Source organism: Mobula hypostoma, chromosome 2, assembly GCF_963921235.1.
Source record: "Mobula hypostoma chromosome 2, sMobHyp1.1, whole genome shotgun sequence".
Lineage (NCBI taxonomy): Eukaryota > Metazoa > Chordata > Chondrichthyes > Myliobatiformes > Myliobatidae > Mobula > Mobula hypostoma.
In genome coordinates, this window is record NC_086098.1 from 122,917,992 (window position 1) to 122,943,366 (window position 25,375).

At 41.1% G+C, this 25,375-nt stretch overlaps 1 protein-coding gene across 7 annotated transcripts in view; it reads left to right on the top strand.

The window, feature by feature from the left end:
- Positions 1-25,375, top strand: part of LOC134342449 (serine/threonine-protein kinase MRCK alpha-like) — a 623,460-nt gene that overhangs the window by 139,244 nt on the left and 458,841 nt on the right. For all 7 annotated transcript variants that reach the window (XM_063040586.1, XM_063040588.1, XM_063040587.1 and 4 more), the window contains exon 2: positions 23,440-23,531. In XM_063040586.1, the coding sequence (XP_062896656.1) occupies positions 23,440-23,531 (92 nt within the window). The remainder of the gene's footprint in view (positions 1-23,439; positions 23,532-25,375) is intronic.

Here is a 25,375-nt window from a genome sequence, read left to right on the forward strand (position 1 = left end):
AGTAATTAGATGGGCTTAGATTTAGAATCCCCACTTGGTTGGCTTTGCTTGTGAACTATCCACGGAGCAGCAGAGTTAGAAGAGGAGGGAAGAAAATGTTTTTTTTCTGGATAAATAGGCAGGTAATAACACCGAAAGTTCTAACCACAAACCACAATTTTGTATCCAGTTTAAAAGGTAGCTCATTGTCAAGTCCAAATTATATTTGGATTCTGATGTTTGTGCTAACTTAAGTTACCTCACTGCTCTGAATGTTCTGACTTGTAAGGATTAATAAGGCTTAATGGTCTTCAGCATCAAAGGGCATATGAGTTTTACCAAGAAAAATGTAGATACTTGCTCTGTGGTCTGTTTTTTTTGTTTTGCATCCAACTAAAATTTGCTTGTGGAGAAAGGCAATGGTTTCAAGTTTGTGTTGGTTGTGATTATAATTCTCCTCTCCTTATATGTACACTGTTGCATGAGAGAGAAAGAATGTACTTGGCCTGAGCTGCAGAATCCATTTATTGAGACTCACAGCTTGCCCACATTTGGTCTTCTATCACTCCAGGATATTTTATGATTTGTATTTACTTAGTCAGCTGATTTGCTCTTTGGATTTCATGAAAAATTTACAGTGAGTTCGTTAATTGTGTAAACTGCTGTTGATGAAGCAGAGTCACAACTTATTGGCCTTTGAGTGCATTTGCCCCTTTCAGAATGGTTTTATATTTCAGGGTCTAGTAGAAAACATCTTTTTCCTTGTTGAACAATGCCTCATAAAGTATATCTGATGCCTCTTATTTTCTTTCTTCAGATGTATATTGGGTATGGAATGTGAGAACCAAGTTTCAGTCTTAGCGAATGAATATTGTCTGAAACCTCGCCAGAGAAACAAAGCTGTACTTGCATGCCTCAAATCATTTAGGCTGTGTATTATTGAGCTGAGACTCCTGAGCAAACAACATTCATTTAGTTGCTGCTTAGTGCTTAAAACACTTCAGGGAAGTCTACATTGGGAGAAGGAATAAAGACACAGTGTATTTTCTAAAAGAGTAGCAGATTCAGAAATCAGGGGTGCAAAGGGATTTGGAATCCTTGTGCAGTATTTCCTAAAGGTTAACTTGCAGGTGGAGACAGTAGTAAGAAGGCAAATGCAAGTGAGCTCGTCTGTTACGTGCACTCCAAGAAACTTGGTGCTCCTAACTCTCTCCAGAGGAGCCTTGTATATGCAGTGAGGAGTGGTCAGCCAGCACCTTCCTAAAGTGCACAATTAATTCTTTGGACTTGTCCACATTGACGCTCAAGATATTCTGCTTCCATCATCCTACCAGCCAGCCACTCTATCACGGTGCTGCCATGTTGTCGTTGATGAGGCCGTCCACAGTTGTGTCATCAGCGAACTTGATTCAGTTAGAACTGGATCTAGCACTGCAGTCATGCATCAGATGTGTCAGCAGTAGGCTAAGCATGTAGCCCTGGGGAGTGCCAGTGCTCAGCGTGATGGAACAAGAGATGTTTCTGCCAATATGGACTGACTTTGGTCTTTTTGTTTAGAAGTCCTATATTGTCCAGCACCAGAGGGCACAGCCTCAGAATAGAAGGACATCCCTTTAAAACAGACGGGGAGGAATTTCTTCAGCCAGAGTGTGGTAAATCTGTGAAATTCATTGCCACTGACAGCTATGGAGGCCAAGTCATTGGGTAGCTTTAAAACAGAGGTTGATGCATTCTGGATTAGTAAGGGTATCAAAAGTTACAGGGACAAGACAGGAGAATGGGATTGTGAGCCATGATCAAATGGTGGTGCAGACTCAATGGACTGAATAGTGCAATTCTGTTCCTATGTCTTATTGTCCTAAAATATGAGTTTCTGGAACATAGTAATGAAATCAGTGGCGCAGAGTCTGCCATCCAAGCCTCTGTGGTGGTGGCTTATCTAGATAAAATGGCAAAGATTATGAAGGAATTTTTTTGGAGTAGTTTGTTGCTTGCAGTCTTTATTTGTAGATTGTAAAACTTGCTCTCAACTTGAGCAGCTCCCAGATGTGAACTTCATTAAAGGAGTCAGCTCTAACTTTTTAAGTTGGCACAGCTTTGCCAGGTTATGCCATGTATGAGCTGGTCATCAAACACAGATAAACCTTTGTTATGTAACCGGCAACAATGAATGTCAATCGAGACAGGTTGTATAAAAACAACCAAACATTTATTAAAACACGGATAAACGATTAAAAAAAAACGAAAACCTTAACCGGAAGTTAACCGCTATGCAGCCGTTTAACAAATCGTCACTCGGCACTGGTTCTGAAAGCGTTAAATGTGAAAACAGTTCTTAAAACGGTAAAGTCAGATATAGTTCTTAAAATGGTAAATTTGAAAGTCCAACAGATTTATATGTTGAATTGGGAGAGACTTCTCTGGAGAAGGATTTCTTCATAGACACAACTTTCCTGCTGGTTCTGTCCAAAGGATTCACGATGCAGTAAATAAACAGTTTAAAACAACTGACCTCAAATTCTAGAGAGAGCAAACCTTGCATGAACTCTTTTCTCTTTTGGCAAGAGTTATCTCGATGCAGGTCGCTACTCCTTCAACGAAGATTCAATAAGGTCGATCCTTTGTTAAACTGCCGACGATACCGACTCCGCTCAATCCTTTGGGTCCTGTACTTCGATAAAGTCTTCACTCTCCCGTACTACTGCTAGAATAAGGTACATCAACACATCTAGCAAAAAATTTGGTCCAGCAATATTATTCCTTGCAACAGAACGTAACAACCGTTTAAAAAATGAAACTGCATCATAAAAACAAATACGCAACAGAAACGGAGACACAGTACGTTCTAGCTGGAAATCTAAAAACTAAAAACTAACTGCATCATCTGGGGTCTTCCCTTATATACCCGTGGTTCACATGTCATCATGTGACTTCACATCGGTGGGAAACTTGCATCAGGTGACCTCCAAAAGACCATTACATCATTCTCACAAAAAAAATGCAGATCTCCTTGAGGCATATAACACCTGCAAAGATTACATAAAATTTGGTTGACAGACTTTGAGGATGACAGACTTATACTACTAGACATCAAGGAGATGTAGGCAGACTGGTGAAATAGGTTGCAGGTCCACTTTTATGCTGAGGAATCTGAAGTAATACATTTGGTAGGAAGAATGAACAAAGGCAGTACACACTGGTGGGCACAGTTCTGAAAGAGTACAAGATAAGAATTGTTTAATATATGTATGCATTGAATGGTAAAGGTCTGAAATACTTAGCTAAGGGTAGTAGTAGAGATATCAACAGGAAAATAATCTCAAAGTTCAGAATTTGCAGGTTATAATACCTATTAACACCTGCACTCCAGAGGCCCACACCCATTGGATGTGTGCAGCCTTTGTGTGTTTTTAATGCAAAAGGAAGGATGATTTAGAGTGTTGCAGATTGATTGTAGATCATGGAAAGATAATATTTGGTGAAAAGATCATGGTAAGGTAATATTTCGTAAAGAGTACAAATTCTTATCTTGTACTCTTTCAGAATCTAATTCTGTTACAAAGAAAGAAATGGAAGAACAATGGTTGAGAAAGTAAATTAGTAGCAAATTTCTGTATAATAAGAAAGTATAAATCTTTAGCCTGCCTTGATCTATTGCTGGTTCAAATTACCAGAAAGTGATGAAAAATATATTAATATTGCCTTAGTGTGGCACTTTTGTTCATTACAGAATTGAATTAACTTTTGGTTTTAAGTGACGTTCAGCTGGGAACCTCCAGTTATATACCATCCAAACTTTAGAGCTTTAGTATATTCTGTAGCTTTATAGCTGGTTATGGTCTCCCTATCCAACAGCTCTTGAGATTCTCACCAGGAAGACAGCAGAAATCCTAGCCAACCATAAGTAATTGGAATAGGTAATGAAAGCTGGTCTTGTTATATCCCAAAGGCAAGTGGGTCGATAGCTTAATCAACCACTGTAAATTGCCCATCTTGTGTAGGTGATTGTGGAATGTAGACTGAAAGGCCTGATTCCATGCTGTATGATTTAAATTACTTTTCTGTTATGTTGTTCCAATGCCTCTCTCTGGACAAATTTTGTCATCAGCGATGGTGATTGAGACAGATGATCAGCTATATTGAGTGGTGGAGCATGGATTTTAACAATGTGAAATAATAGTTGAAATTTTCATCAGTCCATTGATTCCCACAGAAGGGTACAAAATAGCCAGCTCTGTGGAGTAGTAGGAAATTCCTGAGGATAGCTTCTGTATTTCACTGAATTTAGTACTTCAGAAACTGCAGTCAGATACTTTTCTTTATAACTGAGTACTGATTGCATCACAATAATTTCTGAATGAAATTTCGAAGTTGAATTTTAAGGGGTCTAAAATGCAGCTGGATCCTTGATTTCCTCACTTGCAGACCACAGTCAATTCGTCTTGGCAACAACATCTCTACAATCTCCATCAGCACAGTTCATCATAAGGCTGTGTGCTTAGCCCTCTGCTCTACTCACTTTATACTTCTAAGTACAGCTCCAAAACTGTATTTAAGTTCGCTGACAGCAACACTGTTGTTGGCCGAATTAAAGGTAGTGACAAATCAGCGTATAGGAGAGAGATTGAAAATCTGGCTGAATGCTGCCACAACAACTGCTCAATCAATGTCAGCAAATCAGAGAGCTAATTATTATCTGCGGGAGGAGGAAATTGGAGGCCCATCAGCCAGTGCTCATCAGGATCAGAAGTGGAGAGGATCAGCAACTTTAAATTCCTTTGTGTTATTATTTCAGAGGATCTGTCCTGGGTGTATAACGTACAGCGGCATGCAAAAGTTTGAGCACCCCGGTCAAAATTTCTGTTACTGTGAATAGTTAAAGTGAGTAGAAGATGAATTGATCTCCAAAAGTCATAAACTTAAAGATGAAACATTCTTTTCAACATCTTAAACAAGATTAGTGTATTATTTTTGTTTTGTACAATTTTAGAGTGGGAAAAAAGGAAAGGAGCACCATGCAAAAGTTTGGGCACCCCAAGAGATTTGAGCTCTCAGATAACTTTTACCAAGGTCTCAGACCTTAATTAGCTTGTTAGGGCTAGGCCTATGGCTTGTTCACAGTCATCTTTAGGAAAGGCCAGGTGATACAAATTTCAAAGTTTTATAAATACCCTGACTCCTCAAACCTTGTCCCAACAATCAGCAGCCATGGGCTCATCTAAGCAGCTGCCCAGCACTCTGAAAATTAAAATAAATGATGCCCACAAAGCAGGAGAAGGCTATAAGAAGATAGCAAAGCATTTTCAGTTAGCAGTTTCCTCAGTTTGTCATGTAATTAAGAAATGGCAGTTAACAGGAACGGTGGAGGTCAAGTTGAGGTCTGGAAGACCAAGACCAAGAAAACTTTCGGAGAGAGCTGCTCGTAGGATTGCTAGAAAGGCACATCAAAACCCTCGTTTGATTGCTAAAGACCTTCAAGAAGATTTAGCAGACTCTGGAGTGGTGGTGCACTGTTCTACCGTGCAGCGACACCTGCACAAATATGAGCTTCATGGAAGAGTCATCAGAAGAAAACCTTTCCTGCGTCCTCACCACAAAATTCAGCATTAGAGGTTTGCAAAGGAACATCTAAACAAGCCTGATGCATTTTGGAAACAAGTCCTGTGGACTGATGAAGTTAAAATACAACTTTTTAGCTTCAATAAGCAAAGGTGTGTTTGGAGAATAAAGGGTGCAAAATTTCATAAAAAGAACACCTCTCCAACTGTTAAGCATGGGGGTGGATCGATCATGCTTTGGGCTTGTGTTGCAGCCAGTGGCATGGGGAACATTTACTGGTAGAAGGAAGAATGAATTCAATTAAATACCAGCAAATTCTGGAAGCAAACATCACACCGTCTGTAAAAAAGCTGAAGATGAAAAGAGGATGGCTTCTACAACGGGATAATGATCCTAAACACACCTCAAAATCCACAATGGACTACCTCAAGAGGCGCAAGCTGAAGGTTTGCCATGGCCCTCACAGTCCCCCGACCTAAACATCATCGAAAATCTGTGGATAGACCTCAAAAGAGCAGTGCTTGCAAGATGGCCCAAGAATCTCACAGAACTAGAAGCCTTTGGCAAGGAAGAATAGGCGAAAATCCCCCAAACAAGAATTGAAAGACTCTTAGCTGGCTACAGAAAGTGTTTACAAGCTGTGATGCTTGCCAAAGGGGGTGTTAGTAAGTACTGACCAGGCAGGGTGCCCAAACTTTTGCTTTGGACCCTTTTCATTTTTTGTTATTTTGAAACTGTAAAAGATGGAAATAAAAAAAGTAATCTTGCTTAAAATATTGGGAGGAAATGGCAGTGGTGTGAGGTAGCTTTTCAAAAGGAAATGGAAATGGCAACAACAAGCACTGTACTGACACATTATGATCCACATCTTCCAGTGCCACATTGCCCGTGGCACCTCGCCTTATTGTATAGGTGCCGTCATGTCATGTGTTATGAGTGATGGAAGTGAATGTCCTATTGCCTTTGCGTCACCTTCCCTTACCGCTGCAGAGAAAAATTGTGCACAGATTGACTGTTCTTGAGATGAGTTTGGGGTGTAAAATCTTTCAACCAGTACTTGTAATGGAGAGAGTTTACCCTCATTACTGTTCATCAACCACTGGTGTCTATTTTCAACCCACAAGAGTTTTCCACTAATAGCAGCAGCACAAATGCAGAGATGGACGCTGTTTCTTGAAAGATGCAATTCCAAGATTGAATTGAAGAGAACTACTAACCATGGAAATGCCGATGGATTGTCCCATTTACCCGTGGAAAAAGAAATGCCGAAAAAAACTTACAAGAGAGGCCCTCCTCTTAATGTATTTCCCCTGATACAAACTGAATGTCTCCCTATTGCTGCAGAGATGATCCAAAGGGAAACCAATAAAAACCCACACTGTCTTAGATCTTAATGACCACCCAAAATGGCTGGAATGAGCACCAGAAATTCCATTTCCCCCATTTTTACCAGTGCTGGGATGAACTTGCTTTTGATGAGGGTTTCTTTTTGTGGGAATTGAAAATTGTTGTACCATCCAAAATGAGCTAAAAGTGTTGAGGGAGCTACATGCTAGTCATCTAAGTTTCACTTCTGCACAAGCACTCCTGGTGAGGGAGTATAGAAATGATCAAAAGTGGGCCTTTGGAAAGATTAAGGACGGAACTGGAGCACTTTCGTACACAGTAGAGATTTGAGTCTGACGTCATCAGGAGATGACACATTGATCAGTTAAGGAGAGCAGAGTCAACTGTTAGAGAAGAAAGATGTCTAGAGCTGTGAGAATTACTTCCTACAGTCCCAGAGTTAACTCTAACAACACCATGGAGGAGCCCCGAGAGCCTGAGATTGATTCACAGCGACAAGTTTCGTTTGCCAAGCAGTCACACCGCATCCTTCCACCCCTAGGTCAGGAAAGAGAGAGAGAGATACATATAGATGACTAGAGAGCATTATGTTACATATTTGAGTTGAATTCTTTCTTTATTGAATTGGAGTTTATAGCTAAGCAGGAAGGAGTATTCAGTAGGTTCAGTAGGTACACTTAATGTCAGAAATGTATACAATATACATCCTGACATTCTTTTTCTTCGCAAACATCCACAACAGAGGAGTGCCCCAAAGAATGAATGACAGTTAAACGTTAGAACCCCAAAGCCCCCCTCCCGTGCACAAGCAGCAGCAAGGCAACGATTCCCTCTCCCCCTCCAACACCAGCAAAAAAGCATTGGCACCTTCCACTAAGCACTCAAGCGTGCAGCAAAGTATCAGTAAAGACACAGACTTGTAGTACCCCAAAGACTACTTATTCACCCGGTAATTCAACATACCACAGGCTCTGTCTCTCTCTCTCTCTCTCTCCCTAATAAGGGAAAAAGAAGTGTCCTCGTTTCACAGCAAGAGGGGAGACATAACAAACAACTCGCTGATTTATGATGTTAGAAGTCTGTTGTGTTGCCTTTTCCGAATTAAGCCCCGGAAAGGCTCAGGTCTTTGGACACCCAGCCAACAGCTAACCCGCTGCTCCTGATGTTCTGTGTTCTCCCGCAATACTTCAGTCAGGGGCAGCGACCTTGAATCAGCCCGTCTCAAGAGCCATGAAAATCCAGCACCCTGAAGACTCGCTAGTCTTCCAGGTGGTGTCCTTGGGATATCAAAAAAGCAGCTGGTCGGGAGGTCCTGAGAGCGGGTCCTATTCCTGCAAAGAACTGAAGTCAGAGTGTAACTCTGACCCGGATCTGGGCCGTACCCTCCAAATATCCGGACCTGCCTCTCGTTTTTTTTTGCACTAACTTACTTTCTCTTTTCTATTTTCTATTTATGATTTATAATTTAAATTTTTAATATTTATTATCGATTTGTAATCCAGGGAGTGCAAAGTGCAGAATCAAATATCGCTGTGATGATTGTACGCTCTTGTATCAATTGTTTGGCGACAATAAAGTTAAGTAACTCCGGGTCAGGGTCTTCAAAAGAACCTTGAAAAGGGAAAAAAAAAGAGACATCAAAGATAGAAATAGAGCTGTTTCCAAAGATGCAAGCAAAGGAGTTGCCGTTTGGTGCCGTCTTGACTTTGCTCTGCCCTCTGAGTTCAATCACAAATGAGAAAATTTGCAGGTGCTGGAAATCCAAGTAACACACAAAATGCTGAAGGAACTCAGCAGGCCAGGCAACATCTATGGAAAAGAGTACAGTTGATGTTTTAGTGCTAGTTCCTTTATCAGGATTGGAGGAAAAGAAGATTAGTCAGGAAGGAGGGTAGTGTATTTAATATAGTAGTTTATTTTAATCTTTCACTGTCAAAGATTTCCTACTCTTGTGGGATAAAGTCTTTCCTGACAAGGGGTTTGGGGATTGGTCACTGCTTGGCAGATGAAACTTGTGGCTGTAAAAATAATCTCAGTTCTTGGGCCTCCTCCGTTGTGGCTGTTGGAATTAACTGCGATGTCAGGAATTAGTTATCACAGCCCTGGACACCTTTCTTCTCTAACAATTGACTCTGCTCTCCTCAACTGTTCGATGTGTCATCTCCAGATGATATCAGACTCAAATCTCCATTGTGTAGGAGAGTGGTCCAGTTCTGTTGTAAATATATTATTTGGCTAAGTATTCTTTGTTTACATAATTCATTATGGGATATACGTAAGAAGTATGTGAATGCCATATGTCATTACGCCACTGTCATATTTGAGTGCCTCCCTAAAGAAGAACGAAGTAGGCAAAAATATCTCAGCTCCTGTGTTTTTCTTTCATTTAGTTGTTAAATATAACAATTACAGCCCAATCCATCACAGGGCATGCTTATCATTGAGCACATCTATAAGTAATGTTCTCGCAGGAAAGCAGCATTCATCATCAAGGAGCCCCGCCATGCTCTCTTCTTGCTGCAGCCATCAGGAAGCACCCTTCACCATCAGGCTTTTGAATCAGTGTGGATAACTACACTCATCTCAACTCTGAACTAATTTCTCAAGCTATGGACTCACTTTCAAGAACCTTACAACTTAAGTTCCTGATATTTGTTGCTTATTTAGTTACTATAAATAATTTTTTATGTTTTTACATCTTGTGTTTTGTACATGGGTTGTTAGTCTGTCTTGGTGTTTTTTCACTGACTCTATTGTGTTTCTTTGTAATTACTGTGAATGTCTGGAAGAAAATGAATCTTAGGGTTGTATATGGTGAGATACCTGAACTTTGATAATAGATTTACTTTGAAATTGATTTTCTGTTCAACCTTTGATCAAGGGGTCTTCTGCCTGCCTAGTATACCCATGTTTTTACCTGACAAGAGCTTATTCCTCCTACCTCAACTCTTTGCACCTTTTCCACACATAATCTGGTTGTACCCAAGGAGTCACCAGAAGTAATTCAGTTTGTCGCACTGGTGATACAGAAAAAAACTCTCATGTCTGTTTATGGTTGAAGCTAATTCTCTTTTTTTCCTTTATTTTTGGGAAAGGATCCATCTAATAGGGTATGCTGTGAGGAATATGTGCAGAACTGCGATATTTACTTTACTTTATTGTCGCCAAACAATTGATACTAGAACATACAATCATCACAGCGATATTTGATTCTGTGCTTCCCGCTCCCTGGATTATAAATATTACATATTAAAAATAGTAACAATTAGTAAATATTAAAAATTTAAATTATAAATCATAAATAGAAAATAGAAAAATGGAAAGTAAGGTAGTGCAAAAATACCGAGAGGCAGGACCGGATATTTGGAGGGTACGACCCAGATCCGGGTCAGGATCCATTCAGCAGCCTTATCACAGTTGGAAAGAAGTTGTTCCCAAATCCGGCTGTGCGAGTCTTCAAGCTCCTGAGCCTTCTCCTGGAGGGAAGAGGGACGAAAAGTGCGTTGGCTGGGTGGGTCGTGTCCTTGATTATCCTGGCAGCACTGCTCCAACAGCGTGTGGTGTAAAGTGAGTCCAAGGGCGGAAGATTGGTTTGTGTGATGTGCTGCACTGTGTTCATGATCTTCTGCAGCTTCTTTCAGTCTTGGACAGGACAACTTCCATACCAGGTTGTGATGCACCCTGGAAGAATGCTTTCTACGGTGCATCTATAAAAATTAGTGAGGGTTTTAGGGGACAGGCCAAATTTCTTTAGTTTTCTCAGGAAGTAAAGGCGCTGGTGGGCCTTCTTGGCAGTGAACTCTGCTTGGTTGGACCAAGTCAGGTCATTTTTGATATTGACCCCGAGGAACTTAAAGCTTTTGACCTGTTCCACTTGCACACCACCGATGCAAATGGCGTCGTGCGGTCTGCTACTCCTTCTGAAGTCAACAACCAATTCCTTTGTCTTGCTGATGTTGAGGGATAGGTTATTGTCTTCGCAACATGCTACCAGGTTCTTAATTTCCTCTCTGTACTCAAACTCATCATTACCCGAGATACGGCCTACAATTGTTGTGTCATCAGCAAACTTATATATTAAGTTTGATGGAAACTTGGCTACACAATCATGGGTGTACAGCGAGTACAGCAGGGGGCTGAGTACACAGCCTTGTGGGGTACCAGTGCTCAGAGTAATTGTAGAGGAGAGCTTGTCCCCTAATTTTACAGCCTGGGTCCTGTCTGTGAGGAAGTTGAGGATCCAGCTGCAGATCTGAGTGCTAAGGCCCAGGTTCCGGAGCTTAGGAATCAGTTTATTTGGAATGATGGTATTAACTGCAGAGCTGTAGTCAATGAAAAGGAGCCTTACATATGTGTCTTTATTCTCCAGGTGTTCTAAGGAGGAATGTAGGGCCCGAGAGATGGCATCTGCCGTTGACCTGTTGCTCCAGTAGGCGAATTGCAAAGCATCGAGGTTGACCGGTAGGCTGTGGTTGATGTGTGCCATAACCAATCTCTCGAAGCACTTCATAGCAATTGATGTCAGAGCCACAGGTCGATCGTCATTCAGGCATGCCACCTTGCTCTTCTTCGGCACTGGTATCATCGTTGCCTTCTTAAAACATGAGGGGATCTTAGACTGAAGCAAGGAGCAGTTGAAGATGTCAGCAAACACTCCAGCTAGCTCGCTTCCACAGGCCCTGAGAACCCGTCCCAGGACGCCATCTAGGCCCGTCGTCTTCCTTGGATTTATCTTCAGGAACGCCCTTCTAACATCCTCGGTGACGATGAATCTCGATGCCACCAGGTCCGGTTCATCCGGAGGGAGTGGAATGCTCCTCTTCTGTTTGAATCTTGCATAGAATACGTTGAGTTCATCAGGAAAAGAAGCGCCACAGTTATTGATATCCCCAGCCTTTTCTTTTGCGCCCAGTGATCGCATTTAGACCCTGCCATAGTTTACTGGCATCCCTCTGCTTAGCCTGGGCTTTCAACTTGGCTTGATATTGCTTCTTGGCGCCCTTAATGGCTTTCCGGAGTTCATGCCTGGATTCCGTGTAGCGTCTGGTATCCCCGGACCTAAAAGCCGCAGCTCTAGCCTTTAAAAGGGACTTGATCTCATAATTCATCCAAGGTTTCCGGTTAGGGAATACCCGGATCGTCTTGCGAGACACTCAGTCCTCTGTACATTTCCAAATAAAGTCTGTGACAGCTGAGGCATACACATCGAGGTTAGCTGCCGAGTCCTTGAGTACCAAACAGTCCACCGATTCAAAGCAGTCACGGAGGACCTCATCCGTTTCCTCCGTCCAACGCGACACTACTTTTGACACCGTGACCTCCCGCTTCAGTTTCTGTTTGTAAGCCGGGAGGAGTACGGCCTGATGGTCTGATTTTCCAAAGTGAGGTCATGGGACAGAACGGTAGGCATCCTTGACTGCTGTGTAGCAGTGGTCAAGTATATTCAAGCCTCTGGTGGGGCAGGAGACATGTTGGTATAACTTTGGCAATGCCTTTCTGAGGTTGGCCTGGTTAAAGTCCCCGGCTGTAATGAGCAAAGCCTCTGGATACCTGGTCTCAAGTTCACTGATGTTGGCATACAGTATGTTCAGAGCACACTCCACGTTGGCCTGGGGGGGAATGTAGACTGCTGTCAGTAAAACCGAAGTGACTTCTCGTTGCAGATAGTAGGGACGACACTTCACCGGCAGGTGTTCCAGGTCCGGGCTGCAGGAGCTTGTAAGTGCCACTGTGTTCGAGCACCACTTAGTGTTGATCAGTAGGCAGACACCACCTCCCCTCGTCTTGCCCGAAGACGCCGTGCGGTCCATCTGATGGATTGAAAATCCCTCCGGTCGGATGGCACAGTCGGGGGTGGCAGGGGAGAGCCAGGTCTCGGTGAAACAGAATACACAGCAGTTCTGCATCTCCCTGCAGTAGATGAGTCTCCCTTTAAGATCATCCACCTTGTTCTCTATGGCTTGCACAATTAGCTAATAGGATGGTGGGCATAGGGACCCTGAAGCCCCTCAGCTTCAATTTGACCAGCAGCCCAGCTCTTTTCCCACGCGTCCTCGGTAAATAGGGCATCTTTCCAGGTTTCCATCGATGCAGTGTGTTGTTGTCAGCTGTTTGAGGTTGGTGGACCCATCCTGCAGGGATCGATCAGCTGGTCGCGGGGTCGGGCCGAGTGGCGGGGGAGACTCCGCTGCCACTTCCAGCTGCCGGGGGCCCGGGCTGTCGATTGGGTTGGGCCCTGAAGTTGACATTTAATCCCGGATGGCCGGGCTCCAGGCTGAAACAAGTCCGTAAGCCGAGTCACGGTTGCGGAGGCCTCCACTCCAGCTGAGCCTCGGGCTCGATTTCTGAGGTCGGTGGCGGAGGCCTCACTTCCGGCAGCTGTGGATGGCCACCAACGTGGCTTTACAGTGGTTGCTCCGGGGAAGCATCTGGGGCACCTTGAGGTCTCCGCCGTCACTTCTGTGAGGTCGTCTGCTCCAAAGAGGTGCTGGTCGGAATGGACCGTGTCTCCAAGCGCTCCGGCACGGTAGCAGATTGCAGGTCTCCGGGAGCGTGGTGGACCTCACTGGTTGGGTCCAGGTGCGGTCCAGAGTTTAAGAAGCAATTCTGGCGCAGTGATCTCCAGCTGGGTCAGTAGCTTCGCCGGGATGTTGTTGATCTTGCTAGATGTAGCAGATTGGAGGTTTAGAAGGGTTTCTCGGGTATAGGATAGTGGAGAGGGCAGTTTGCTCGGGAGTGCACGTGCAAAGTCACAAGTTACTGCCACCATCTTAACCGGATGCATCTTAATATTTCTTTCCTACTTTAAAATGGAGCATATGTGTGAAGCAGATGGAAAGTTCTCCTTGGAAGGGCTGACCTTTTATTGTCATGGTAGTGTTGTTTCCTTAATTTTAAGCTGTGTTTTATCCTGTATGTAAGGTATTATTAATCGCATTACAGTTTACATTAAAACATGTTGATTATTTTTCAGAAAAAAGATAGGCATTAATCTAAAATAACTAATGAATTTTTACCTTAGTTTCATAAAGATGTGCACAGCAAGTCAGGAACTGTGTTTGTACAATGCTTATACATGTCTGAATGTGTGTGGTTTAAATCAGTGAACCTATTTATTCAGAAATAACCCAAAATGTTTGGAAGTAATTGAGTTATCTTTGCTCAGTTGATAGTATTTTTGAGTTTGGAGGTTATTGCTTCAAGCCTCATTAGGAAATTGAATGCAACTTCTGTTCTGGGTAAATTTACTGAAGAATGCATAGGGCTTTACTGTGATTGCTGGCCAGTTGGATCAGCTTCTGAAAGTTGATCGTTTAGAATTCTTGTAGTGTTGCTGCCTGAAGCATAAAACCTTTATATAAAAAACACACACAGCTATCAGACTGCTCTGGGGTCAACCATTAAAATTGTAGCAAGAGCTCAGACTGGAGAGATAAACTGGGTGATATTGGACAGATTATCATGATATTTGCTATAAAAAGATAATAGTCTAATACATGTTGGAGTAGAGCAGCAAATAAGTAACTGAACAGCATATTAGAAGATGGAAGGGCCCATTAGTGATTTGATTAGAGAGGTTTTTAAGTTTTTAACTAGCTCCATTTCAGTGTGCTTTTTTACCATGGATCAATTCCAGAGAAAAATCCTTCAATATCTTAAATGATAGCCATAAACTGAAAGAGCAGATTGGCAAAGCATGCAGGACTGTTGTGTTCCTATAACTTGTTAAACTTTGTTTTAAAGAGAGGTGAAAGGTTAATTTTGGGTAAACTGGCAAGTGTTACTTATCATATTGAGAAAAATACAGAGATATCAGTTATGCATGTTCCACAATTTTAAAAAGTTTTGCCTTTCTCACAGTGCTCCTCTTCTAGACTACGATGTAGTGAAGGAGACCTGCTCCTAGCCATCCACTGTGGCTATAATCATCTAAACTTAAGCTGTGTTACGCAGATAGATCCTTTAACCCATCAAGTCCATGCAGACCGTTAGGTACCCTTCTCCATTTGCAGCTCCATCTCTTAATTCTTTTCCAGCCTTTGGTTTGTAGCCTTCTATGCCTTGTTGATTCAAGTACTCATCTAGTTACTTGAATGTTCTGAGAGTCCTTGAGTCCACCACCCCTTTAGCTCGTCCATTCCAGATTTCAACCAGTCACAGCATGAAACAATTGCTTTTTGGATCCCCTCTAAACTTTGTATCACTACTGTGCCTTCTGTTTTTAGACACCACTGCAATGGGGGCAAGTGTCTTACTAATCTAACCTCCCTGAACATCTCAAAATTTTACATCTCTCATCCTATCCCCTCCCATCAGATATCCCATCAACCTTATGTGTTCCAAGAAAACAAACCTAACCTATCTCGTCAGTTCTTAAAACAAAAAACTCCATCCCAATCAATATTCTGGTGACTTCCTCTGCACCTTCTCATGTACAAGCACATCTGTATACATGGTGGTTAATGATGGTCAGAAAGAGTTTTATTTAAATACTTTTCTTTCCACCTCCCTTTCCACTGCATTCATTGAGGTTGATTTAATATGAGACTCATATGATGAAATGATTGATCAAGTTAAGTGTAGGATGCTATTTTGTCTGGTGGGGAAACCCATAATAAATTAGTTCAATAAAATTCGAACCAGTCTAGATGGGAGTTTTAAGATGATGGGATTTATCGCAAAGTTTGTGGAAATTTTGGGACGTATATTGTAAGGTTTTTAAGGAAGGATATCAGGAGAATAGAAGAAACTGGTAAGTAGTAATTGAATTAAATCATACATTAGGCAGGAGGTGTGTTTATGTTCCAAGGAATGAAAGGACAACTGCTTGTACATTCGATATACCCTGGAAGATATCCAGATGATAGCCAGTGAAATACTTTTGACGTGAGGAGTGTAGCTGTATTGGAGGAAAATGGATGGATAATATGTTTAAGCAGGGACTTAAAGTCAGTGGAGATGGGAGTTTTTCAAAATAGTTGTATGGGATTTGTACCATCTACCTAAATGGAGTGATAGGTGATAATAAAAAATACAAATACTGGAAAAACTCAAGACAAGCAGCATCTCTGGAAATGTTGCGGTTCCTTCAATAGAGGATTTGAGGTCTCTGTTTAATGTGTATTTTTTAAAGTGCTTTAGATGCTGGAAATCAAAATAAAAACAGAAAATGCTGGAAATTTCCAGTGGGTCAGTCTGAAGACTATCAGAACTGACAAACATATTAACTCTGTTTCTGTTAACAGATGTGGCCTGACATGAGTATTTTCTGTTTTTAATCTTAGTTTCATGAGTTAGTTGAAAGCTGGAGTCTCTCACAGAGCAACATTCTCTCAATATTGTACAGAAATTTATAATTGTTTGACGTCTTTGGAGTGAGACTTCAACCAACAAATTTCTAATTGGTTATGATCTATTACTGACATTGCAAATGAAAACAAGGTGGTAAAGATCTGGGATTTCATAGATAGTGCTGCATTCTTTAATCCCCAGCAATCAGCTTGTCTATTTTTAGATCCTCAGGATGCCCCTCCTAGGGTTTACCTAAGTTACAGTTGCAAGAAGAAGTTTGTGAATCTTATGCAGTTACCTAGTTTTCTGCATTAATTACTCAAAATGTCTGATCTTCATCTAAAGACTGATTTATACTTGTGCGTCAAGCTTGCACCATAGCCTGTACAATTGGGCAACGCTGTTGTGAGCATTTATATTTGTGCGTTGGTGTGTTTACGTCGCTCTGTAATTCCCGCATGTCACACATGCGCACACACCTGCCTGTGCAAGGCTTCTTGATCATGGTAGTCTTTCTCGGGGTAAACAAGCTTGAAGAGAGCGTTTTCTTTTCGTAAAAGCGAAATGTGTCCTCCATAATTTCAGAGGTCTGTAAAGCTTTATGGCAAGCATTGCAGACAGAGTTCCTTCCCTGCCCTTCAGTTGCCCAATGGGAAGCTATTGCAGCGTAGGAGGAAATGCGATGCTACCAAGTGGACCAATCACAGTTGTTGCGGTCTGCGTTGCTGCAACATGTAGTTACATTTTGGGAGAGGTGCGCGTCGGGCTACGGTGTAGGAATCCGCGTAGGCACTGCGTAGGGTTCGCGGCTACGCTGTACCTACGGCATCGATTTGACGCAGAAGTATAAACCAGCCTTAAGTCACAATAATAGACAAACACAATCGGCCTAAACTAGTAACACACAAATAATTGTACTTCTTGTGAAACAGTCACAATCTAGGTTCAAAAAAAGGTATGTGAATCTCTTGGGGTAATGCCTTCAACAAAAGCTATTTGGAGTTGGATGTTCCAATCAATGAGATGAGATTGGAAGTGTGGGTTGTAGAGGTGCCGTGTGCTATATTTAAAAAAAAGACATATAAAGTCAGGTAACTGACAAAGCCTGCTCTTAAGGAAGACCTGTACCATGCCTCGATCAAAACAACTTTCAGAGGATCTTAGAAGAAGAATTATAGAGATGCACGAAGCTGGAAATGGCGACAAAAGCATTTCTAAACATCTCACTGTTCATAAGTCCACATTAAGAGAAATTGTCTACAAATGGAGGAAATTCAGTACTGTTGCTACTCTCCCTAGGAGTGGGCGTCCTGCAAAGATCACACCAAGAAGCACAGTGTCCAGTGCTGAAGGAGGTGAAAAAGAACCTAAGGGTAGCAGCAAAAGACCTGTAGAAATCTCTAGAATTTGCTGAAATCTCTGTTCATGTGTCCACTCTAAGAAAAACATTGCAAAAGAATGGTGTTCCTGGAAGGACACTATGGAGGACACCATTACTCTCCAAAAAGAAAACCATTTGCCAAACATCTTAAGTTTGCAAAAGACCACCTGAATGTTCCACAGCTTCTAGGACAATGAGCAGCACACACAAAATGTGGGAGGAACTCAGAAGGTCAGGCAGCATTTATGGAAAAAAGTACAGTCGATGTTTTGGGTGAAACCCTTTGGCAGGACAATGTTCTGTGGGCAGGTGAGACAAAAGTTGAACTTTTTAGCAGAAATGCACACAGCTATATTCAGAAGAAAAAGGGCGCTGCACACCAACGCCAAAACCTCATCCCAACTGTGAAGCATGGTGGGAGGAGCATCATCATTTGGGGCTGCTTTGCTGCCTCAGGGCCTGGACAGCTTACAGTTGTTGAAAGAACAATGAATTCAAAATTGTATTGAGACATTTTGCAGGAGAATGTTAGGGTAGTGGTCCGTCACCTGAAGCTTAATAGATGTTGGATGATACAACAAGACAATGATCTGAAAGATGAGTAAATCAACAACAGAATTGTTTAAAAAGAAGAAAATATGTGTTTTGGAATGGCCAAGTCAGAGTGCAGACCTTAACCCAATTGAGATGATATGCCATGATCTGAAGAGGTTCATGCAAGGTGTCCCAGAAATACTGATGAACTGAAACAGTTTTGTATGGAGAAATGGTCTAAAGTTCTTCCTCACTGTTGTGCAAGTCTGATCAGCAACTGCAGGAAATGTTTGGTAGAGATTATTACTGCTAAAGGAGGTTTAGTTATTAAATACAAAGGTTCACATACTTTTACCAGCCTGACTGAATGATTTCATAATGTGTTCAATAAAGACATGAAAAGCATAATTGTTTGTGTTATTAGTTTAGTCAGATTGTATTTGTATATTATTGTGACTTAGATGAAGATCATACCACATTTTATGAGTAATTAATGCAGAAAACCAGGTAATTGCAATGGGTTCACTAACTTTTTCTTGCAAGTGTATGTAGGCTGACCTGTGTGGATGACTCCATAGATGGAATGGAACTTTGGTTTACATACTGCATCTGAGTGTAGGCTCCCATGTTATTCAGGATAAGTATTTAATGTGGAAAAAAAGATTCCTTTCATTACTTTGCTATAACTGGAAAGGAAACTCGGACGATTTTGTAAACGTTTTTATTATTGGAAGATTATTATAAATGAAGGTGCATGCCACCCCCACCACCACCCTGTCATTCAAATTCCTAGTCATGTAGAATTAAGTTGCATTTTTCAGCATTTGCTGGGATTTTAAAGTGTATGTGAAAAAGCTTATTTGCCCATACAGAAATATGTTTTGATACAAGGATCTTGATGCACTTTAAAATAGAGAATTAGAAATGGAAAATAGTTTTCCTAGTAGTATATTCTTTGAGAATCTGGTAGATTTTCCTTTGTCAATACTTAAATGATCACACTTAAAAAAAGAATTATACTTGGCAATTATAGTAATTTGAAATGGCAATTAAAGTTTATTTTAATAAAAAAACAAAAATTCAAAGTGGCATTTAAATTAATCTAGTAACAGACAGCTTAGTATTTTCCATCCCCATGTCCCAACTCCAGAAGCACCCTATTCCCACCAGATTAATTTCGAAACACAGCACGATAGCATTGCAGTTAGTGCAATTGCTTTACAGCGCTAACAATCACCAGTTGGGGTTTGATTCCCACTGATGTTTGTAAGCATTTTGTATGTTCTCCCTATGACCACGTGTTTTCTCCAGGTGCTCCGGTTTCCTCTCACATTTTAAAGATGTATGGGTTAGAGTTAATAAATGGTGGGCAAACTATGTTGGCATCAGAACATTTACGGGCTGCCCCAGTACAATCCTCTCTGATTTGAGTTGATGGAAATAATGCAATTCAATGTACTTTCCAATGTTTTGATGTGCGTGTGACAAATAAAGCTAATGTTTAATCTTTAGCTATCTTCCATTTCCTATGCTTCTTTCAAGCAGGTGCTTCCTCAACCCCATGCTGCTTCTAACTTCCTGCTGTATTTCCTTATGCATGTGCCATTTATACTACAACATCATTTTAGCTCTTGATCCATTCTTTGCTCCACCTAGCTCCCTGTGCTGGACCCTAATACAGATAATGTCATGGGTACTCACTGTTGAAGGTTTTCTTATTGCTAGGACTAGTTGGTGACTCCACTTCAAAACAAGAATGTTATCGATGTAGGAAGCTGGCAACCACATTAAATATGATAGTATGATGGTCATACAGTAGAAGAAGCAGGCCCACCATGTCTGGACTGATCATTATGTGAATATATACTAAACAACTCTTTTATGCCATGGTGTTTGAAGTCCTCGCCTAAATCAGATATTATACAATTACCTACCTCTGGCAATCACTCAGATGGTGAGTGGTACATGCACCACTCCTCCCAAACAGATATTATGTCTCAAAACAGGAACTTAGGCTCAGATTAGTTTGACAAATGCATCAAGGTGCAATTAAATTTCTTGCTCTTGGGAAGCTCACAGAGCTAACAGTGTACATTTTATTATTTTCAACACGTCATTCAAAACTGATTAATGTTTTTAGTTCCATAATGCTACTAAAAATGTGATGGGACACCAGATTATCTGAAGCTATCTTGAAGATTATATAAAGATGTGATGTTTCAATTATGTATGTATCCTTACATAAAATTGTTTCTTGATATCAGAATTCATTTACAAATAGGACTCTTGACAGAGATGAAACAAAGATATAATTTGATACATATCTCAAAGTTTGCTAATGCTTCTTGGTGGGAGGAACTTAAAAGGAAAGCATTTTTTCTTCAGCAGTTTGATCGAGGCATGACTGTGCAGGTGCGTGGATGCCAGCGAGTTAGACCGGTGGGAAGAATTTAAAAAGAAGACAACTTTATAAAGTGGGTGTCAGAGTAGAGGGAGTCTGAGTAGGAGGGCTTTGGCTCAGTGGTTCAAGGTAGGTAGGTTACTTGTGAAGAATAGGAAGAGGAAGTATGTCTGCGAGGCCAGTGTTCTGTACTGGGTGTCGGATGTGGGATGTCCGGGAGACTCCCAGCCTCCTAGACGGCCAAATCTGCCCCAGGTGCATCAAGCTGTGGCTCCTTAGGGACCGGGTAGGAAACTAGAGATGCAGCTCGATGACCTTCATCTAGTGAGGGAAAGTGAGGAGGTGATAGATGACAGCTAAAGGCAAGTAGTCACACCGGGGGGGGGGGAGAGGGGGTGGGAACTGAACTGAAGAGACAGAGGAAGGGGCAGTTGGCTATCAAATAGAGAAAGCTTGTAGGCAGTGTGAGAGGGAGGATAGGCAAGTTATAGAGAAGGGATGCGCTCAGACTGATGGTTTGAGGTGTGCCTATTTTAATGCAAGGAGTATCATGAACAGAGTGGATGAGCTTAGAGCGTGGATCAGTACTTGGAGCTATGATGTTGTGGCCATTACAGAGACTTGGATGGCTCAGGGGCAGGAATAGTTACTTAGAGTGCCAGGCTTTAGCGTTTCAGAAAGGACGGGGGGTGGCAAAAGGGGTGGGGGTGGCACTGCTGATCAGAGATAGGAGAGATTGTGTACTGAGTCTCTTTGGGTGGAAGTTAGAAACAGAAAGTGGTCGATAACTCTACTGGGTGTTTTTTATGGACCACCCAATAGTAACAGGGACACTGAGGAGCAAATAGGGAGACAGAGTCTGGAAAGATGCAATAATAACAGGGTTGTCGAGATGGGAGATTTTAATTTCCCCAATATTGATTGGCATCTCCCTAGAGCAAGGGGTTTAGATGGGGTGGAGATTTTTAAGTGTGTTCAGGAAGGTTTCCTGACACAATATATAGATAAGCCTACAAGAGGAGAGGCTGCACTTGATCTGGTATTGGGAAATGAACCTGGTCAGGTGTCAGGTCTCTCAGTGGGGGAGCATTTTGGAGATAGTGATCACAATTCTATCTCCTTTACCATAGCATTGGAGAAGGATAGGAGCAAACAAGGTAGGAAAGTGTTTAATTGGAGTAAGGGGAAATGTGAAGCTATCAGGTAGGAACTTGGAAGCATAAATTGGAAGCAGATGTTCTGAGGGAAATGTGCGGCAGAAATGTGGCAAATGTGTAGGGGATATTTGCATGGCGTTCTGCATAGGTATGTTCGGCCACTGGGAAGTGACTTAATTTTTCACATATTTACTCCTTGGGCCATAATTGAAATTCAGCATCACTTCATTGATGCTGAGCTTCAAATACTGAGAGAAGACGATAAGACATGGGAGCAGAATCAGGCCATTCAGCCTAATCAGCTCCAGCATTTGATCATGGCTGATTTATTTCTCCTCCCATCCTATTTTTCTGTCTTCTCTCCATATCCTTTGATACCCTTACTGATCAAGAACCTGACAACCTCCACTTTGAATATACTCAATGACTTGGCCTCCATAGCTGTCTGTGGCAATAAACTCCACAAATTCATTACCCACTGGCTAAAGAAATTCTTTTCTGAAGGAATGTACTTCTGTTGGCTGTGCCATTTGGTCCTAGACTCCCCCACTACAGGAAACATTCTCTCCACGTCCACTCTATCTAGGCTTTTCAACATTTGATAGGTTTCAGTTGAGATCCCTCTTATTTTTCTAAACCTCAAAAGTAAAGGCCCAGAGCCATCAAATGCTCCTCATATATTCACCCTTTCTTTCCCAGGATAAATCTCGTGAACCTCCTCTGGACTGTCTCCAAATGCAGAACAATCTTTCTGAGATGAAAGGCACAAATCTGCACACACTATTACAAGTCTGAACAATGTCTCATTAAACCTCAGCATTACATCCTTTTATATTCTAATCCTTTTGAAATGAACACTAACGTATATGCCTTCCTTACTTATCCTGCAGGCTTTTGCTCCTCTGATTTCTAAATTCACCTCCTGTTTATAAGATAGTATGTACCTTTATTCCTTCTACCAAAGTGTGTGGCTATACATTTTCCTACACTATTCCATCTGCCACTTGCTTATTCTCCTAATCTGTCCAAGTCTTTCTATGGACGCTCTGCTTCCTCAACACTACCTGCCCTTCCACCTATATTTGTGTCATCCACAAACTTGGTCACAAAGCCATCAATTTTAACATCCAGATTATTAACATATAACATGAAAAGTTGTGGACCCAATAGAATGCTACTGGTCACTGTCTGCCAACTTGAAAGGGCCCATTTTATTCCCACTCTTCGCCGTTTGCCAGTCAACCTGACTTCTGGCCATGCCATTATCTTTTCTGTAATACCATGAGCACTTGTTTAGCAGTCTCATGTACAGCACCTTGTCAGTAACATGCTGAATTTCTTCCCTTCGATGTAACTTGACTAACAAAATGTTCAGATATTTCTTGGAAGTCTACCATTATATAATCAGAAAATTTAACCTAAAGTTGTTTGGAATATAGATAATGGATAATTTAAAATGCATTCAGTTAATTTGACATTATATTGTGGTCATTGTACTTGTTAGTAGATTAGCATTTTTTGCAGTATTAGAAAGCACATTCATCTCGTTACCTGGGACATAAGTGGGAAATGACATTGATGGGAACACTGTGAAAGCTGAAAGTGACTCAGTAAGCAATTGACACTGTTCTATGCCATAAGAAAGTATGAAAAAAATGAAGAAGTGATACAAGAAACTTTGTCAGTGACTGTGATCCCATCCCCATTCCTTTCAACATTTAATAACCTGCCCCAATGTTTTCCTTGTCATCTCTTTAAGGTGAAGTAATGCTTTTGTTTTTCTATTACAGCCAAACCATTCACTGTTAAAGTGAAGCAGATGCGGCTCCACAAGGAAGACTTTGAAATCCTGAAAGTTATTGGCAGAGGTGCATTTGGCGAGGTAAGCATTCTCAAGCTTGGTATTATCAATGAGATGGAGGTCTAATGGAAGTTCACACATAGTTGTGTGGAAACCCTTTGTGTACACTCCTTAAGATGCGCCGCTCAGCTTGCATCTGGCTTCATTTTTGGTTGTTCATGTCACTCCTGAGTGATCTTGAGTTTCGTGGTTCTTTTTGTATTGTAGCTTGATGCAGCAATATTGGCTGTGAAGCTGTTTCGTATTTAATTCCCACATTTAATTAATGAAGAAAGGCTAGCAGAAAGAAACAATCTATTTTATCCATTCATTAAGGCTCTGTAACAAAAATATCAGCAGCTTAGCATGTATTTGTTGCAAGATCAACTTGTTTTTGTTCTATGATTATGGTGCTCCCAAGAAATATTAAAAAAACATGCAATTTCAGAAATGAACCTTTTTAACTCCTACTCAGGATCAAGGCTTGTTTGAATATTGTGATGCCAGTGTATGTTTTTATCCAGCATGTGTGAAACATGAAAACATTTCTCCATCCTCTTTAAAAGCCATGGTATGACTGTAATAAGCTGCAATGTGAAACAAATTTTGGCTTTGCAGAAAAGTTAGAAAAATTGTTATTGCAATATTGACTAATATGCCAGTCAGCTTTCATACAGCCAGAAGCAGCCTTGAACAAGCTATATGACCTCATATCTGCAGTCCTCTTGAGGAAGTAGTTACCAAAGATTTTAAATCCCTCTGTAAATAATTTTTTTAATCCTTTCAGTCTTAAAGGATGGGTGTCTTATCCCGAGATTCTGCTTTCTGAAGCATTGTTAAAGCGTGGTCCAATTATCCAAAACAGCCCCTCATTATCTACCTTGCTAATTAGGATCTTGTACTTCTCTCTTATTGTTCTCAACTTGAAGGAAAGGGCAAGTATTATTCAGGCTCTTTACGCGGGAAGATCTGATCCTTCCTCCCAGGAATTAATCTAGTAAACCAGTGCTGCACAGACTCCAAAATGAATACATCTTCCTTTACCCATTGGCACTAAAATTGCAAATAGAACCCCAAAGGACATTTTGTCAAAGTCATGTACAATATTAGCAAGATTTCCTTACTCATGAACTCCAACTCTCTTGGATCAAAGGCCGGTCGGTATTACATTTGTCTTCCAATTGTTCGCTGTACCTGCAGGTTAATTTTGCAGTTTACAAATCAGCGTATCAAAATCCCTCTATATGTTTGTCTCTCACCATTTAGCAAAAACTATTAACTATTTTTTCAGTGAAAGGGCAAAACCACAATATATTCATGCATTATATTCCACGTCAAAACAAATTTATTGTCTCACACAGGTACAGTGAGGTACAGGAACAATAAAAAACTTTTTGTAGCAGCAGCATAGTCATGTTGGTTCAAATAACACAGAACATAAAAGTACATAAATTATGCGACATGTTACTGCAAACCCCATGAGCTTTTGTTTAAAATGACACCCTTTTATATGGTGCTTTATTAAATGCTTTCATGAATGTGTGCGTATATTATATCTACTGCTTCTCCTTCAGTCATCCTCATTAAACTGTATTCAATTTGTCAAATGCTATTTTGATTTATAAGACTGTTGATTCTGACTTCAAAAGGCATCGTTCAAAATATGACAATTCGCCCAAATTCCGATAGATCTCTACTGATGGAGCCATTCAGTGGATCAATCAACAACATTTTAAGTTGTATAGACATAGCACCATATTTTCCAAGATGATCAATTTGTCCAATACAGAAAGAAGGCATAGGGTCTCTGTTAGCTTTCTGAAAAATCTATCCTTCTTTGTAAGTCTTGTTCACTTTCCTTTTGAATTTTACTATTGAATATGCTT